Consider the following 17,200-nt stretch of genomic DNA (forward strand, 5'->3'; position numbering starts at 1 on the left):
TCCAAAAGGGAGGACAGTATATTGAAAAAGACCCTCTGGTGTAGAGAACGCAGTCTTTTCCTTTGCGTCTTCTGCAAGGGGAATCTGCCAGTACCCCTTTGTCAAGTCTAGGGTAGTCAAGTACCGGGCATTACCCAGACGGTCCACTAGCTCATCTATGCGAGGTATGGGGTACGCGTCAAACTGGGATACTTCGTTTAGTCGCCGGAAGTCATTGCAAAATCTTGTGGTGCCATCAGGTTTGGGCACCAGCACGATTGGGCTGGACCACTGATTGTGGGATTCTTCGATGATCCCCAACTCCAGCATTTTTTTTACTTCTGCTTTTATTTCCTCCCTTTTTGCCGCTGGCACCCAATAGGGCCTCATTGTTACTCTCGCCCCAGGGTTTGTGACGATGTGATGATATGTCTTGGTTGTTCGACCCAGTTTTGTCAAGAACACATCTTGGTTCCGGAAGATCATCTCAGACACCTCATTCTTCTGGTCTGGTGTTAAATCGGGAGACTCTCTCACCTGTTTGGAAGGCTTGTTCTTCGAGTGCTTGCTCATATCGATTCCAATTAGGTGTGCGCGCGCTGCGTGCACGATCGTCGGAGAAATTTTCTACCCTAGCAACACCCGGTGGGTCGGCTGTGGAGCCCCCTGGAGTGGCGCCTTCATGGCGCTGGATATATATCCCAGCCGACCCAGCGCCCCCTCAGTTCCTTCTTACCGCCCCTGACGGTCGTTGGAACTGTGGAGTGCAGCATAGCTGTTCTCCACTCTCCCTAGCTTATCCTGTTAATTCTGTAGATAGTTCTAGTCATAGTTGTTGTATAGTGTTAGATAGTTTTCATCTTCGTTAGTAGTTGTAGATAGTTAGCGGGGGTTAAGGGGGTTGTTTTTCCCCCCTTTTCCCCCCGGCGCATAGCTGGGCTCATGCCCAAGGCTCCCAGCATTAAGCCATGCGCGTCCTGCGCTAAGCCTATGCCTACGAGTGACCCGCACGACTCATGTCTGAGGTGTCTAGGAGAGTCCCATCAGACAGACAAGTGCAAGATCTGTAAGGCCTTCAGACCGAGAACCAAAAAGGAGCGGGACTTTAGGCTTAGGCAGCTCCTCATGGAGGCAGCACTTAGCCCGGACCCTCCCTCGGCGCGCCCAGCCCCGGCACCGAGCGCCTCGGTGCGCAGTGCCCCTGCGGCACCGACCGGTACTGCACCGCGGGCAGAATCGGACAAGGCCTCATGGCACCGGCCTCCTTCGGCACCGTGCCCGCCACAGGGGCCTCGGCGCCGTTAGAATATCAGAGTTGGAAGGGACCTCAAGAGGTCATCTAGTCCAACCCCCTGCTCAAAGCAGGACCAATTCCCAGCTAAATCATCCCAGCCAGGGCTTTGTCAAGCCGGGCCTTAAAAACCTCCAAGGAAGGAGACTCCACCACCTCCCTAGGTAACGCATTCCAGTGTTTCACCACCCTCCTAGTGAAATAGTTTTTCCTGATATCCAACCTGGACCTCCCCCACTGCAACTTGAGACCATTGCTCCTTGTTCTGTCATCTGCCACCACTGAGAACAGCCGAGCTCCATCCTCTTTGGAACCCCCCTTCAGGTAGTTGAAGGCTGCTATCAAATCCCCCCTCATTCTTCTCTTCTGGAGACTAAACAATCCCAGTTCTCTCAGCCTCTCCTCATAAGTCATGTGCTCCAGACCCCTAATCATTTTTGTTGCCCTCCGCTGGACTCTTTCCAATTTTTCCACATCCTTCTTGTAGTGTGGGGACCAAAACTGGACACAGTATTCCAGATGAGGCCTCACCAATGTCGAATAAAGGGGAACGATCACGTTCCTCGATCTGCTGGCAATGCCCCTACTTATACAGCCCAAAATGCCGTTAGCCTTCTTGGCAACAAGAGCACACTGTTGACTCATATCCAGCTTCTCGTCCACTGTGACCCCTAGGTCCTTTTCAGCAGAACTGCTACCTAGCCATTCGGTCCCTAGTCTGTAGCAGTGCATGGGATTCTTCCGTCCTAAGTGCAGGACTCTGCACTTGTCCTTGTTGAACCTCATCAGGTTTTTTTCTGCCCAATCCTCTAATTTGTCTAGGTCCCTCTGTATCCGATCCCTACCCTCTAGTGTATCTACCACGCCTCCTAGTTTAGTGTCATCTGCAAACTTGCTGAGAGTGCAGTCCACACCATCCTCCAGATCATTAATAAAGATATTAAACAAAACCGGCCCCAGGACCGACCCTTGGGGCACTCCACTTGAAACCGGCTGCCAACTAGACATGGAGCCATTGATCACTACCCGTTGAGCCCGATGATCTAGCCAGCTTTCTATCCACCTTACAGTCCATTCATCCAGCCCATACTTCTTTAACTTGGTGGCAAGAATACTGTGGGAGACAGTATCAAAAGCTTTGCTAAAGTCAAGAAATAACACATCCACTGCTTTCCCCTCATCCACAGAGCCAGTTATCTCATCATAGAAGGCAATTAGGTTAGTCAGGCACGACTTCCCCTTCGTGAATCCATGCTGACTGTTCCTGATCACTTTCCTCTCCTCTAAATGTTTCATAATTGATTCCTTGAGGACCTGCTCCATGATTTTTCCAGGTACTGAGGTAAGGCTGACTGGCCTGTAGTTCCCCGGATCCTCCTTCTTCCCTTTTTTAAAGATGGGCACTACATTAGCCCTTTAAAGATGGGCACTACATTAGCCGTTCCCTGTCCCCGGGACACAAGAAATCCCGCAAGGCACAGAAGTCTGCTGTCCTGCAGACGCCGGCTCCCCCAGTGCAGGGGGTAGAGCCGCGTCCGCCTTTAGAGCGCCAGAAGCAAGTGCCTGCCACACCGTCGACTCCGGCACCGCGGCCGTTGAGTCTGGTGCGGACTGGATCACCACCTTGGTCGGCGGTGGAGCCTTGTCTGCCGTCCACTCCAGAGACCTTCGCGACGGCGAGAGACCTTATTGCTCTCACGGAACCGGCGCCATCCCAACCACCGGCACCGGCGGCTCCTCGCGTAGTGCAATCCAGGGGCAAGCCTGCCCTGGTACGCCCGCCATCTCAGGACGTGGACTCGCGGCACCGCTCCAGGTCTAGGAGCAGGTCCCGGCACCGCTCGCAGTCCCGGCGCCGAATATCACCTCGGCACCGGTCATACTCGCAGCCAAGATCCTCTTCACGGCACCGGTCTACGTCTCGGCACCGTCACGATCATCGGTACCGATCGGACTCAAGACGTTCTCGGAACCGGTACGAGCGCCGCTCCACTTCGAGGGGCCGCTCCCGGTACCATGTCTACTCGCGGTCATCATCTTCTAGGTCCAGATCCGGATCTCGGCACCGACATGGCCACCGGCACCGATCCCAGTACCGCTCACCGGCACCGCGCAGGGACTGATCACCTGCGGTCCGGCGCCGATCGGCACCGTATCATCCTGAGCCGATTCCGATGCGTTCGGCACCGCCTTGGCCCTCTAGATCAGTGTCTCGCTCCTCCGATGGGGCCTCGAGATCGGCATACCCTCCTCAGGGTCAGGAGGCTGCGGCTGACTTGGGCCACTGGCAGGAGGTGGCGGAGGACCCTGCGCAGGGACCTGCGCACTGGTCGTTCTGGACCCCGTGTGCGTATCACCAGGTGCAAGGGGCTCCACCATAAGCCTCTCGCTCGGCATGCTCTGAGCCCAGGGTCCTGGAGGCCACCATCTCCCGTCCTCCCCCAGGGGGCATGGAGGCTCTAGTGCCTACACCACCTGAGGCCCTGGACCCAGGGGCAAGCGACGCTCCGCTCCAGGGACCCTTAGAGCAGGACCCTCCATTAGACCCCTTGCCACCTGAGGCATCCTCCTCATCTTCCCCAGATGAGGCGGTGGCGGGCACAACGGCCTTGGGCCCACCCCCGATAGATCGTCGTGCCCACCAGGACCTATTACGTAGGGTGGCACGTAATATGGATATCCAGGCGGAGGAGATAGTAGAGGCGCAGGACCCTGTAGTGAGCATCCTCTCGGCTGATGCCCCATCCAAAGTGGCATTACCTCTGATTCGGACAATTCAAGCTAATGCCACCTCAATATGGCAAACTCCTGCCTCTATTCCACCCACAGCCAGAGGGGTGGAAAGGAAGTACTTCGTCCCTTCCAAAGACTATGAGTACTTATATACTCATCCCCCTCCGTGTTCACTAGTGGTGTCATCGGTGAACGCAAGAGAGCGTCACGGCCAGCAGGCTGCAGCCCCCAAATCGAAGGACGCTAAGCGCTTCGATTTGTTCGGGCGCAAGGTATATTCAGCGGGAGGGCTGCAACTCAGAGCAGCAAACCAGCAGGCGCTCTTGAGCCGCTATAACTTTAATTCATGGAACTCTATGGGGAAGTTTAAAGAGTTGGTTCCCCAGGACTCAAGGGAAGAGTTCGGGGCCCTAGTGGAGGAGGGTAAGAAGGTGGCGAGGACCTCCTTACAAGCCTCCTTGGACATAGCAGACTCGGCCGCCAGGACACTGGCCTCCGGAACTGCAGCAGACCCTGCAGGATTTACCCTTTGAGGGCCACAGGCTCTTCTCGGAAAAGACGGACTCTCGGCTGCAGAGCCTCAAGGACTCGAGAACGATCATGCGCTCCCTGAGGGTGCATGTCCTGGGGCCCCAGCGCAGACCCTTTAGACCCCAGCCTCAAAGATTCTACCCTCCCCCACCTCGTCCGAGACAGGACTTCACCAGAAGGCGGGGCCGAGGTGGTAGGCGAAGGTCGACCGGCCCTCATTCCGGTCAGAACCAGGGGCCGCCTAGGCCATCTTCAGGCCCTAGGCAAAACTTTTGAAGGTGCGGTCGAGGACGGCACCCCCGCCACTACCCAGGATCCATCTCCTTCCTTTCGGGATCGCCTCTCCCGTTTCCACCGTGCTTGGTCCCTCATAACATCAGACCGTTGGGTCCTTCGCACAGTGGAGAGGGGATACGCTCTACAGTTTTCTTCGTTCCCTCCCCGTCCCTCTTCAGGAACCCTTCTCACGAGCATCTCCTTACACAGGAGGTTTTTGGGCTCCTCTCTATGGGGGCAGTAGAGGAGGTTCCACCAGAGTTAAGGGGCAGGGGGTTTTATTCCCGCTACTTCCTGATCCCCAAGTCAAAAGGCGGTCTGCGACCCATTTTAGAATTACGCAGACTCAACGAATTCATAGTAAAGTTGAAGTTCCGCATGATCTCTTTGGGGACTATTATCCCTTCCCTGGATCCTGGGGACTGGTTCGCCGCCCTCGACATGAAGGACGCATATTTTCATATAGCGATCTATCCCCCTCACAGGCGCTTCCTTCGATTTGTGGTGAACAAGGTGCATTACCAATTTGCAGTCCTTCCCTTCGGCTTGTCCGCGGCTCCGAGAGTGTTCACAAAATGTATGGCTGTCATGGCAGCATACCTTTGTCGGCAAGGGATACAGGTGTTCCCGTACTTGGACGATTGGCTGGTACGCGGCTGCACCAGAGAGCAAGTTCAAGCTCACGTCCGCGTAATAGTACAAACATTCCATGAGTTGGACGTTCTGCTCAACAAAGAGAAGTCCACTCTAGAGCCAACCCAGAGGATAGAATTTATTGGGGCAGTCCTAGACTCCACACTGGCCCGAGCTCTTCTGCCAGACACTCGGTTTCGCACCATCGCGAACATCATCCACGGACTCCAGGCTTTCCCGATTACCACTGTAAGAACGTGTCTCGGTCTGTTGGATCACATGGCCTCTTGTACTTATGTAACCAGACACGCCAGACTTCGACTTCGTCCGCTGCAGGCCTGGATATCGTCAACGTACTGCCCTCATCAACACAGCCTCAACATGGTTGTCACGGTCCCTACCTCGGTCCTGGCCTCTCTCACCTGGTGGCTGGACCGCAAGGCGGTTTGCGCGGGAGTGCCGTTCCACGCCCCTCAACCCTCCCTGCACCTGGTTACGGACGCCTCATCTCTAGGGTGGGGCGCTCACCTCGGGGAGCACCATACCCAAGGCCTGTGGACCGCATCCCAACTAGCTCTGCACATCAATGTTCGAGAGCTGATGGCGGTGTGCCTAGCCTGTCAGGCATTTCTTGGTCTCCTGCATGGCCGCTGCATGTTAGTCCTCACCGACAACACCACGGCCATGTTTTACATCAACAAGCAAGGAGGAGCCCGCTCGTCGCCCCTATGCCAAGAGGCCATTCGCCTGTGGGAGTTCTGCATCGCCCACTCGATACATCTCACGGCATCGTTCCTTCCTGGAGTCCAGAACACACTAGCGGACCGTCTCAGCAGGTCCTTCCAGACACACGAGTGGTCAATTCGCCCGGACATCATCTATTCAGTCTTCCAGAGGTGGGGATTTCCCCAGGTCGACCTGTTTGCCTCTCGAGCCAACAGGAAGTGCCACGTGTTCTGCTCCCTACAAGGGCGAGCTCTGGGCTCTCTGTTGGACGCGTTCCTTCTAACCTGGAAAGACAACCTGTTCTACGCTTTCCCTCCATTTCCACTGGTCCACAGGGTACTGCTCAAGCTACGCAGAGACCAGGCACGGGTAATTCTAGTCGCTCCAGCTTGGCCGAGGCAGCACTGGTACACCACACTGCTGGAGCTATCGGTTCAAACACCGATCACGCTTCCTTTGTGTCCAGATCTCATCTCTCAGGACCACGGCCGACTATGTCACCCCGACCTGCAATCGCTCCACCTCACAGCGTGGATGCTCCATGGCTGAATCAGACAGAGCGGCAATGCTCGCATCCCGTGCAGCAGATTCTGCTGGGAAGTAGAAAGCCCTCTACACGGGCGACTTACTTAGCCAAGTGGAAACGGTTCTCCTGTTGGTGCGAGCACCGGGCCACGCCCCCCTTGCAGGCGCCTATTCCTCTTATTCTTGAATATCTCCTATCCCTAAAACAGCAGGGCTTGGCGATATCTTCGGTCAGAGTTCACCTGGCCGCTATCTCGGCGTTCCATCCAGGAGAACTCGCTTCCTCGGTCTTCTCTAACCCGATGGTCGTTAGATTCCTCAAGGGCTTAGACCGACTGTACCCACAGCAACGCCAGCCTGTTCCGACGTGGGATCTCAACCTGGTTCTCTCAAAGCTCACAGGGCCTCCGTTCGAGCCATTGGCTACCTGTTCACTCCTGTACTTATCTTGGAAGACAGCCTTCCTTGTAGCCATCACTTCAGCAAGATGTGTTTCTGAACTCAGGGCGCTTACGTCTGAGCCTTCATACACTGTGTTCAATAAGGACAAGGTGCAGCTTCGCCCCCACCCTGCCTTTCTTCCCAAGATAGTTTCACCTTTTCATGTGAACCAGGATATATTTCTCCCGGTCTTCCATCCTAAGCCACACGCTACTCGTCAAGACCAACGTATGCATTCCTTGGATGTACGCAGGGCCCTAGCTTTCTATATTGACCGTTCTAAGCCATTTAGGAAGACGACACAACTCTTCGTTGCAGTGGCTGACCGGATGAAGGGCTCACCGATCTCCTCACAGTGCCTGTCCTCTTAGATCACGTCCTGTATTCGGGCTTGCTACGACCTGGCCGGTGTCCCGACGCCGCGCCTCACCGCTCACTCCACGAGGGCCCAGGCTTACCCGAGCATGAAGGTCTGGTGGTAGTCCCCTCATGTATCGGTTGATGACCAGAACCGCTAGTATCTCTTCCGGACTCTGTTTGCAACCACTTTCATGCGAGATGGATGAGGTCATACAATTGGGACCACGGGGTTTTGTCTTCCTGGTACCTCCAACCGTGATACTGCTGGGCCCTCACTGGTGTCGTTACCCCAGATCTGGCCAGGATCTCTGCTTTCAGCTGGGGCTTCTTCAGGCAGCCTCTTCAGGCAGATCATGGTAGGCCTTCTGGGCCTCCCCACACAGGAATGGGGCAAGGATGCCAGACCACTGATCTCGAGGCCAGGCCTCCCGTAGGGCTGTCCTCTCAAAGGCCAGAAGGTATGCCTCTACATCATCCTCCCGTGTCATTTTCTGCAGCCAATGGCTGGCCCGTAGGAGCCGCGTCCCATCATGGCCGCGATTCAGTTCTGTAAGGGACTTTACCTGGTTTACCAGTTCCCGCAACATAGCTTGGTCTTGAGCAGCCTGGTCCATCAGCAGGCGATTAGTCTCTTGCTGCAGCTGCACTGCCTCCTGTTGGGCGGCTGCCTGGACACGGGTAGCCTCCTGCTGGGCTGCCGTAGCTTGTATCAATGCCCACGCTATGTCATCCATTGTGGTGAAAAAACTAAATAAACCCTCTCCTTTTTTTTTTTTTTTTTTTTTTTTAATCACCCTCCTTCTTCCACCGCGCTGCGCACCCCAAGATCCCATCCCTGACAGCAGTGTGACAAAGTTCCTCCTTTATCTTGGTGGGTCCTGCGCTTATTGGTGGATTTTCTTGCCTCAGAGATTCACCATGTGGGTTGGAGAACAGCCCAGAGACCTTCCCCTCTGGAAGAACCCACAGTCCAGGTCAATTGGGAGGTTTGGGGGGAACCCGGGCTTGCCCTCTACTCCGGGTACCTCCAACCGTGATACTGCTGGGCCCGCACTGGGTCTGTCACACCAGACATAGAGAATTACAGTAGTTAAGCCTAGAAGTTACAAAAGGGTGGATTACAATCTGATGGGATAGGGCAAATCATCTGGCCAGCTGCAGATGGAAGCTGATGTTTTTTGCCACTGTGGCTATTTGGGTATCAAGGTGCCATGCAGAGTCTGAGAGGATCCCAAGGCTACAGACCAGATTAACAATCCAGGGGAAGATACTTTTAGTGTGTGGGGTTGTTATAAAGGTGGAAAGTTCTTCAAAGCCCTTAATGTAAAAGTTCAGTTTGCTGAATAGCCACTGATTATTACAACTTCTAGAAGAGTTCAGTGTATGGGGAGAAATGGTCCCTGCTCCAAAGAGCACACAAGGTAGTTAAAAACAAGATTGAACAAGTGATGTGACAAACGATAGAAGAGAGGATGCAATGGAGTCAGGTGGTTTGCAATGTGGCAACGTGAATAAGTAGAATATTCCAAACCATATTCATTACTTTTTAAAGATCCTCTACTTTTTCCTGTTCTTAAGTGGCCTCTGTCTGTTTTTTAAAGTTCTTAAACCTCTTGCTGTTTCTGGTTATTATAATATATAATAATAGATGGAAATGTTAATACACCCCCCTCCATGGGCATGTTGGGCAGCAGCTGAATATAGGGGCCCTTGTGGTTCCACTTTGTGAGGTGGAGGAAGGCAGAATTCAAGGAGCTGTGAACTATGGCAGATTAAATTCAGTGTAGATAAATGCAAAGTAATACATATTGGAAAAAATAATCCCACCTATACGTACAAAATGGTGGGGTCTAAATTAGCTGTCTCTCAAGAAAGAGATCTTGAGAGCATCATGAATAGTTCTCTGAAAACAATGTGAAGCAGCAGTCAAAAAATCTAACCAAATGTTAGAAACCATTAGGAAACATAATAAAACAGAAAATATCATAATGCCACTATATAAATTCATATTATACCCACAAGCTGAATACTGTGTGCAGTTCTGGATACCCCAACTCCAGAATGATATAATTGGAAAAGGTGCTGAGAAACAATTAAGGGTATGGGAGCTGCGGGAAGCGGTGCAGGCTGGGCCACCGCTTCCCGCAGCTCTCATTGGCCGGGAATGGTGAACTGCAGCCACTGGGAGCTGCGAGTGGCCATACCTGTGGGAGCTCAGGTAAACAAAGTGTCTTGCGGCCCGCCAGGGGCTTACCCTGAACAAGCCGCGAACCAAGTTTGGGAACCAATGGACTATATTGACATAGATTCGAAGGCCAGAAGGGACCCCTCTGATCATTTAGTCTGACCTACTACATAAGAATAAGAACGTAAGAATGCCCATACTGGGTCAGACCAATTGTATGTCTAGGCCACTATTCCGTCTTCTGACAGTGGCCAATGTCAGGCGTTTCAAAGAGAGTGAAAAGAAAAGGGCAATTATCAAGTGATCCATCCCTTTTTGTCCAGTCAGAGGTTTAGGGTACCATGAGCATGGAATAGCATCCCTGATCATCTTGACTAATTGCCATTAATGGACCTATCCTCCATGAACTAATCTAATTCTTTTTTGAACCCCATTGCATAACACAAGCCATAGAATTTACCCTAAATAATTCCTATTTGAACTATAGGAGATCTTTTAGAAAAACATCTAATCTTTGATTTAAAAATTGCCAGTGATGGAGAATCTACCACAACCTTGGGTAGATTGTTCCAGTGATTAATTACCCTCACTGTTAAAAATGTACACCTTATTTCCAGTCTGAATTTGTCTAGTTTCAAGTTGCAGCTATTGGATCTTATTATATCTTTGCTTGATTAATCAGCCCATTATCAAATATTTGTTCCATATGTAGGTAATTATAGACTGTGATCTAGTCACACCTTGACCTTCTAACATTATAATGAGCTGTTTGCTCCAGCTGCTAGACTAAAACAGGGATGCTGCCCACCCCATCAGCATCCAGCCAGACTGGTAAGTGACTTCGGAATTTATGAGGAAAGCAGTATTACTATAAAGAGTGCCCGGGGGGGGGTGGGGGGCAGAGCTAGAGATAAGCTTTCAGAATTACCTGACTTTTGAGCCCTTGATTTCTCACCTTCCTGTTCAATTGCAAGGTAGTTTTTTTCCCCAGGAATATTAACAAACCTTTCACCTTGTTTAGATCTTCGACTGTCCACGGCTAAAATTTTCCGAAATTCCTCAGAGACTCACTAATCTGCTGCTGCCTCCAGACCCCATAGTTATAAACCACATCATCAGGTAAGTGTGCCAGCCAGCCCAGCACTTCCTGAATTTCCCACCGCAAAGGAAGTGTGAACCATTTCCCTCTTTGCCGCACAGATGCTGTTGCTAACCAGTCCTCCATTTTCGGTCGAACCCTGATAGATTATTTTTATCTGGGATACTTCCACAGACCCCATTATTCTAGTATCTGGGTGCCTCATGAACTTTCATGTATTTATTCTCACAACCCCCTCCCTTCCCTTAGGAAATGTTGTTATCCCCATATTACAGATGGGAAGTTGAAGTACAGAAAGACTAAGTGTTTTTCCCAAAGTCAAAGAAGATGTAAGTAGTGGAGCAGGGAGTTGAATATGTCTCTCACTAGTCCTCGGCTAGCACCCTAAACACTGGACCATCTGTTCTTTCTAAAAAGGTACCTTTTTATCCCCTGCAACACATCCTGCTGGAATACTGAGCTTTCCCCAAAGCCAGCACTCCTGGAAAGAGACTGGAGTAGCTGGGAGCTCCCATCCTGCCCTGCTCCCTACAGTGCCTCCTACTAGGAGATGCTGGGACTGTAGCATCTGTGAGTGCCACAGAAGAAGCTCTGTTATGCCCATTCCTTCCTAGTTAGGTCTAGAAGAAGTCTCAGCAGATTCTGCTATAAACATGGACCCAAATGGGCCTAACACTTAGAGTGGAATTCAAGGTTCTGTTATCTTCTCCATAGTGTTGACCCCAATGACCAGAAAAAGACAGCGTGTTATGACATCGATGTGGAAGTTGAAGATCCTTTAAAAGGACAAATGAGTAGCTTTCTCCTCTCAACAGCCAATCAGCAGGAGATCACAGCACTGGACAACAAGGTACTGGCACAAGAGTGACGGATTTAAAGTATCATGGAGTATGGTATATGTGAATATGCAGTATGAGGGGCATGGAGTCACATGCTACACTCTATGAGAATGCAGTCTGAGCTGGGTACGTTGTCACAGGGCATGCTCTATGGGAATGGATATTCATAGATTTTTAAGGCCAGAAGGGACTGTTAGATTATCTAGTGTGACAGACCCAGACCAGTGAGGTACAGGAGTCTGGTAGAGGGCAAATATATTGGTCACTGGATGAATAGTTTTCTGTTCCCTGAGTGACCAGAGCAGGGGTTGCACTAGAGTAATCAGGAACCTGCTAGAACCAGTTAAGGCAGGCAGGCTAATTAGAGCCAATTAAGAAGAATTGGAGCCAATTAAGAAGAAGCTGCTAGAATCAATTAAGGTAGCCTAATCAGGGCACCTGGGTTTTAAAAGGAGCTCACGTCAGTTTGTGGTGCGAGTGTGAGGAGCTGGGAGCAAGAGGCGCAAGGAACTGAGAGTGAGAGGGTGTGCTGCTGGAGGACTGAGGAGCACAAGCGTTATCAGACACCAGGAGGAAGGTCCTGTGGTAAGAATAAGGAAGGTGTTTGGAGGAGGCCATGGGGAAGTAGCCCAGGGAGTTGTAGCTGTCATGCAGCTATTACAGGAGGGACTATAGACAGCTGCAGTCCACAGGGCCCTGGGCTGGAACCCGAAGTAGAGGGCGAGCCTGGGTTCCCCACAAACCTCCCAATTGACCTGGACTTTAGGTTCTTCCAGAGGGGAGGTCTCTGGGCTGGTCCCCAACCCACATGGTGAATCTCTGAGGCAAGAAAATCCGCCAATAAGCGCAGGACCCCAAGATAGAGGAGGAACTTTGTCACACTAGTTTAACTTCCTATTTAACGCGGGCCATAGAATTTCACCCCGTTACCTTTATATAGAGCCCAATAATGTGTGTTTGACTGAAAAATACCTTCTAGAAAGGCATCTCATCTTGATTTAAAGACATCAAGAGATAGAGAATCCACCACTTCCCTTGCTGGTTTGTTACAATAGTTAATAACTCTCCCTATGAAAAATTTGACCCTTATTTCTAATTTGATTTTGTCTGGCTTTAACTTCCAGCCATTCATTCTTGTTCTGCTTTCTGCACTAGACTAAAAAGCTCCTTACTACCTGGTATTGTCTCGCCATGAAGGTACTCATATCATAATGAAGTCAACTTTTGATCTTCTTTTTAATAAGATAAACAGATTGAGCTCTTTAAATCTCTCATGTAAAGCGTTTTTTTTCCAGTCCTCAAATCATTTTTGTGGCTCTTTTCTGTACCCTCTCCAATTTTATATCTTTTTTAAAATGTGGATACCAGAACTGGATAAAGTAATCACCTCCTGTAGCAGTGAGACTCACCAGCGTGGTGCCTCCTGCTGGTGATCCTGGGAATTAGCTCGACTTCAGCCCGGAGTGCCCTCTGCAGGCTGGTGGCTCACCTGCCTTGGGCCCCACCCGTACCCTGGTGCCCTTTACCTTGGGGTTCTGCCCCTGCAGTACCCCCACTCTCTGGGTCTGCCCTCCCAGGGGAACCCCCAACCCTCTATCTTGCCTCAGTGGCTACTGCCAGTCATCATCTAGCCCCCCCACTCACTGGGGAAGACTGCAGTCTGTAAACCATTCATCACTGGCAAGGGGGTTTGGACCTGCTGCCTTTGCCTAACCCCAGGCTACACCTCTGCAGCCCCAGTACCTCTGTAGGCCTTGCACAGAGCCTGCAGCCTGGGGAGTTGCCAGGCTGGATCTCCCCAGCTCCTCTTGCCTTTCCCCAGCACTACTCTACTCAGGTCCCCTTCTCTCCCAGGCAGTCAGGTCCTGCTTTCTCTACAGCTAGAGAGAGACTGACTTTGCTCCTGGCTCATAGCCCTTTTATAGGGCCAGCTGTGGTCTGATTGGGGCGTGGCCCCAGGTGTGGCTGCTTCCCCAATCAGCCTAGCCTTTTCTCTCAGGAGCAGGGTATCTGCCCCACTTCACCTCCCTACTTCAGTTCACTACTCACTGTTTATACATCCAGGGATTGCATTGGTCCTTTTCCCCACAGTATTGTATTAGGAACACATGTTGAGGAATTTGTCCATTATAATCCCTAGATCTTTTTCAGTCAAGATTATCCAAAATACAGCCCCCCATTCTGTAGGAATGGCCCGTGTTCTTTGTTCCTAGATGTACAGGAACTCCTCACTTAAAGTCGTCCCAGTTAACGTTGTTTCGATGTTAAGTTGCTGATCAATTAGGGAACATGCTCGTTTAAAGTTGTGAAATGCTCCCTTCTAACGTCATTTGGCAGCCGCCTGTTTTGTCCATTGCTTGCAGGAAGAGCAGCCCATTGCAGCTAGCTGGTGGGTGGCTGGAACCAGGGTGGACCAGCAGCCCCCCTATTAGCTCCCCCTATCAGCTCCCCACTCCCCTAAGTTCCCTGTGCAGCAGCTGTCCCTCCCCCCACTGCCATGTGCTGCTCCTGCCCTCTGCCTTGGAACTGCTCCCAGAGACTCCTGCTTGCTGTACGGGTGAAGTGGGGGGCTAATGTCAGGGTGTCTCCCCCTCCCCCTGCTCCTGCACCCCGCCAACCCCATCTTCCATAGAGCAGGGGGACACACGATGAGCTTCTAGGCAGTAGCTGCAGTCTCAGGTCTCAGCAAGCTGGTTTAATTAACAAGGCAGTGTACTTAAGCCTGGGGTCAGCTACTTAAAGGGGAAATACGCATTTTTTCTCTCATACACAGGATGTGTGTCTCTGTCTGCCCTCCCTCCTTTCCTGCTGCCTTGTAGAGTGTTGTGAGAATTAACCCTTGAGGGCTCAGTCAATTGCTAGTTCATTTAGCAATAAGGCATTCCCTGGGAAATATCCCACCCTCTGACTCCTCCACCTCAACCAAGCTTCACAATCATCATCACTGTGTACCAGTATTAAATTGTTTGTTTAAAACTTATGCTGAGTGTGTGTGTGTATGTGTGTGTGTGTGTGTGTGTGTATGTACATATATATATATATATATATAGTCTTTTTTTTCTGGTGAAAAAAATTTCCCTGGAACCTAACACCTAACCCCCTCATTTACATTAATTCATATGGGGAAATTGGATTCACTTAACATTGTTTCGCTTAAAGTCGCATTTTTCAGGAACATAACTACAACGTTAAGTGAGAAGTTCCTGTATAACCTTACGTATGACTGCTGTAGAATACATTTTGTATGAATGGTCCCAGCTTATCAAATGATTCAGATTGCTCTGTATGACTGCCCAGTCCTCGTAATTATTTATCAGTGTGGGTTTCATTGATATTGTATACTGCAGGTTTTTTTACTCAGACTATCGTGAGGTACTAACTCAAACACCTTACAAAGGTCTAAGTATATTACATCTATCCAGTTACCTTATCAACCAATTTGCAATTTTTTCAAAAATGAAGTCAGAGTTGTTTGGCAAGAGTTATTTTCTACCAAACTATGCTGATTGGCATTAATTATATTCCCATTTTTTATAGATTGAATCCTGTATCAGTTTTCTCATTATTTTGCCTGAGATTGTTGTCAGGCTAACTCTCTTATAATTACGTGGGTCATCCCACTTGCATTTTTGAATATTGGCATGATATATCTGCAATCTTCTGGAATTTCCCCAATATTTCAAGATTTATTGAAAATTATCATTAGTGGGACAGAGGTATCCTCAGACAACTCTTTTAGGATTTTTGGGTGCAAGTAATCTATACCAGTTGATTTAAAAATGTTTATTCCTAGCAGATATTGTTTAACATCCTCCCTAGTTACTAATGGTCTGAAAAGTAGTTCATCATGTGATATGAGAACATCATTCTGCTTCTTTCCAGATATGGAACAGAGGTAAGGGGTCAGCTTGTTTTTTAACTTTAACATCAGGAATGTCAAGTCAGATTTCTCTTGATTTTGCTGGAGGACTTTCTGAGGAAAGGAGGTGTTTAAGGGCTTATCTACACATAAAAAAGTGTACCACTTTAACTATACTGATGTAATTACAGCTGTACAACTGCAAAGGGTGAATGCAGCTATATCAGTATAAAGGTGCTAATTCTCATAAACTATTCCAGTGTAATAAGCACCTTTATGACAGGAAAACTGTGCCACACTAGAGTTTCTTCAGGTATGTTAGCAACAAGAAGAAAGTCAAGGAAAGTGTGGGCCCCTTACTGAAAGAGGGAGGCAACCTAGTGACCGAGGATGTGGAAAAAGCTAATGTATTCAATGGTTTTTTTGCCTCTGTTTTCACGAACAAGGTCAGCTCCCAGACTACTGCACTGGGCAGTATGGGGAGGAGGTGACCAGCCCTCTGTGGAGAAAGAAGTGGTTCGGGACTATTTAGAAAAGCTGGACGAGCACAAGTCCATGGGGCCGGATGCGCTGCATCCAAGGGTGCTAAAGAAGTTGGCGGATGTGATTGCAGAGCCATTGGCCATTATCTTTGAAAACTCATGGTGATCGGGGGAGGTCCCGGATGACTGGAAAAAGGCTAATGTAGTGTCTGTTTTTAAGAAAGGGAAGAGGGAGGATCGGGGAACTACAGGCCAGTCAGCCTCACGTCAGTCCCTGGAAAAATCATGCAGCAGGTCCTCAAGGAATCAATTCTGAAGCACTTAGAGGAGAGGAAAGTGATCAGGAACAGTCAGCATGGATTCACCAAGGGCAAATCATGCCTGACTAACCTAATTGCCTTCTATGATGAGATAACTGGCTCTGTGGATGAGGGGAAAGCAGTGGACGTGTTATTCCTTGACTTTAGCAAAGCTTTTGATACGGTCTCCCACAGTATTCTTGCCAGCAAGTTAAAGAAATATGGGCTGGATGAATGGACTATAAGGTGGATAGAAAGCTGGCTAGATCGTTGGGCTCAACGGGTAGTGATCAATGGCTCCATGTCTAGTTCGCAGCTGATATCAAGCAGAGTGCCCCAAGGGTCGGTCCTGGGACCGGTTTTGTTCAATATCTACATTAACGATCTAGAGGATGGCACGGACTGCACCCTCGGCAAGTTTGCAGATGACACTAAACTGGGAGGAGTGGTAGATACGCTGGAGGGTAGGCATAGGATACAAAGGGACCTAGACAAATTAGAGGATTGGGCCAAAAGAAATCTGAGAGTCCTGCACTTAGGACGGAAGAATCCCATGCACTGCTACAGACTAGGGACCAAATGGCTAGGCAGCAGTTCTGCAGAAAAGGACGTAGAGGTTACAGTGGACGAGAAGCTGGATATGAGTCGACAGTGTGCCCTTGTTGCCAAGAAGGCTAACGACATTTTGGGCTGTATAAGTAGGGGCATTGCCAGCAGATCAAAGGATGTGATCATTGCCCTCTATTCGACATTGGTGAGGCCTCATCTGGAGTACTGTGTCCAGTTTTGGGCCCCACACTAGAAGAAGGATGTAGAAAAATTGGAAAGAGTCCAGCGGAGGGCAACAAAAATGATTAGGAGGCTGGAGCACATGACTTATGAGGAGAGCCTGAGGGAACTGGGATTGTTTAGTCTCCAGAAGAGAAGAATGAGGGGGGATTT

General features: G+C 50.1%; 1 protein-coding gene across 11 annotated transcripts in view; it reads left to right on the forward strand.

Annotated features, from left to right (window-relative positions):
- SMARCD3 (SWI/SNF related, matrix associated, actin dependent regulator of chromatin, subfamily d, member 3) overlaps positions 1 to 17,200 on the forward strand; it is a 223,189-nt gene that overhangs the window by 182,843 nt on the left and 23,146 nt on the right. For all 11 annotated transcript variants that reach the window (XM_054017007.1, XM_054017008.1, XM_054017005.1 and 8 more), the window contains 2 exons: positions 10,702 to 10,799; positions 11,494 to 11,629. In XM_054017007.1, coding sequence (XP_053872982.1) covers positions 10,702 to 10,799; positions 11,494 to 11,629 — 234 coding nt within the window. The remainder of the gene's footprint in view (positions 1 to 10,701; positions 10,800 to 11,493; positions 11,630 to 17,200) is intronic.

The sequence above is a fragment of the Malaclemys terrapin genome, chromosome 2 (assembly GCF_027887155.1).
Source record: "Malaclemys terrapin pileata isolate rMalTer1 chromosome 2, rMalTer1.hap1, whole genome shotgun sequence".
NCBI lineage: Eukaryota > Metazoa > Chordata > Testudines > Emydidae > Malaclemys > Malaclemys terrapin.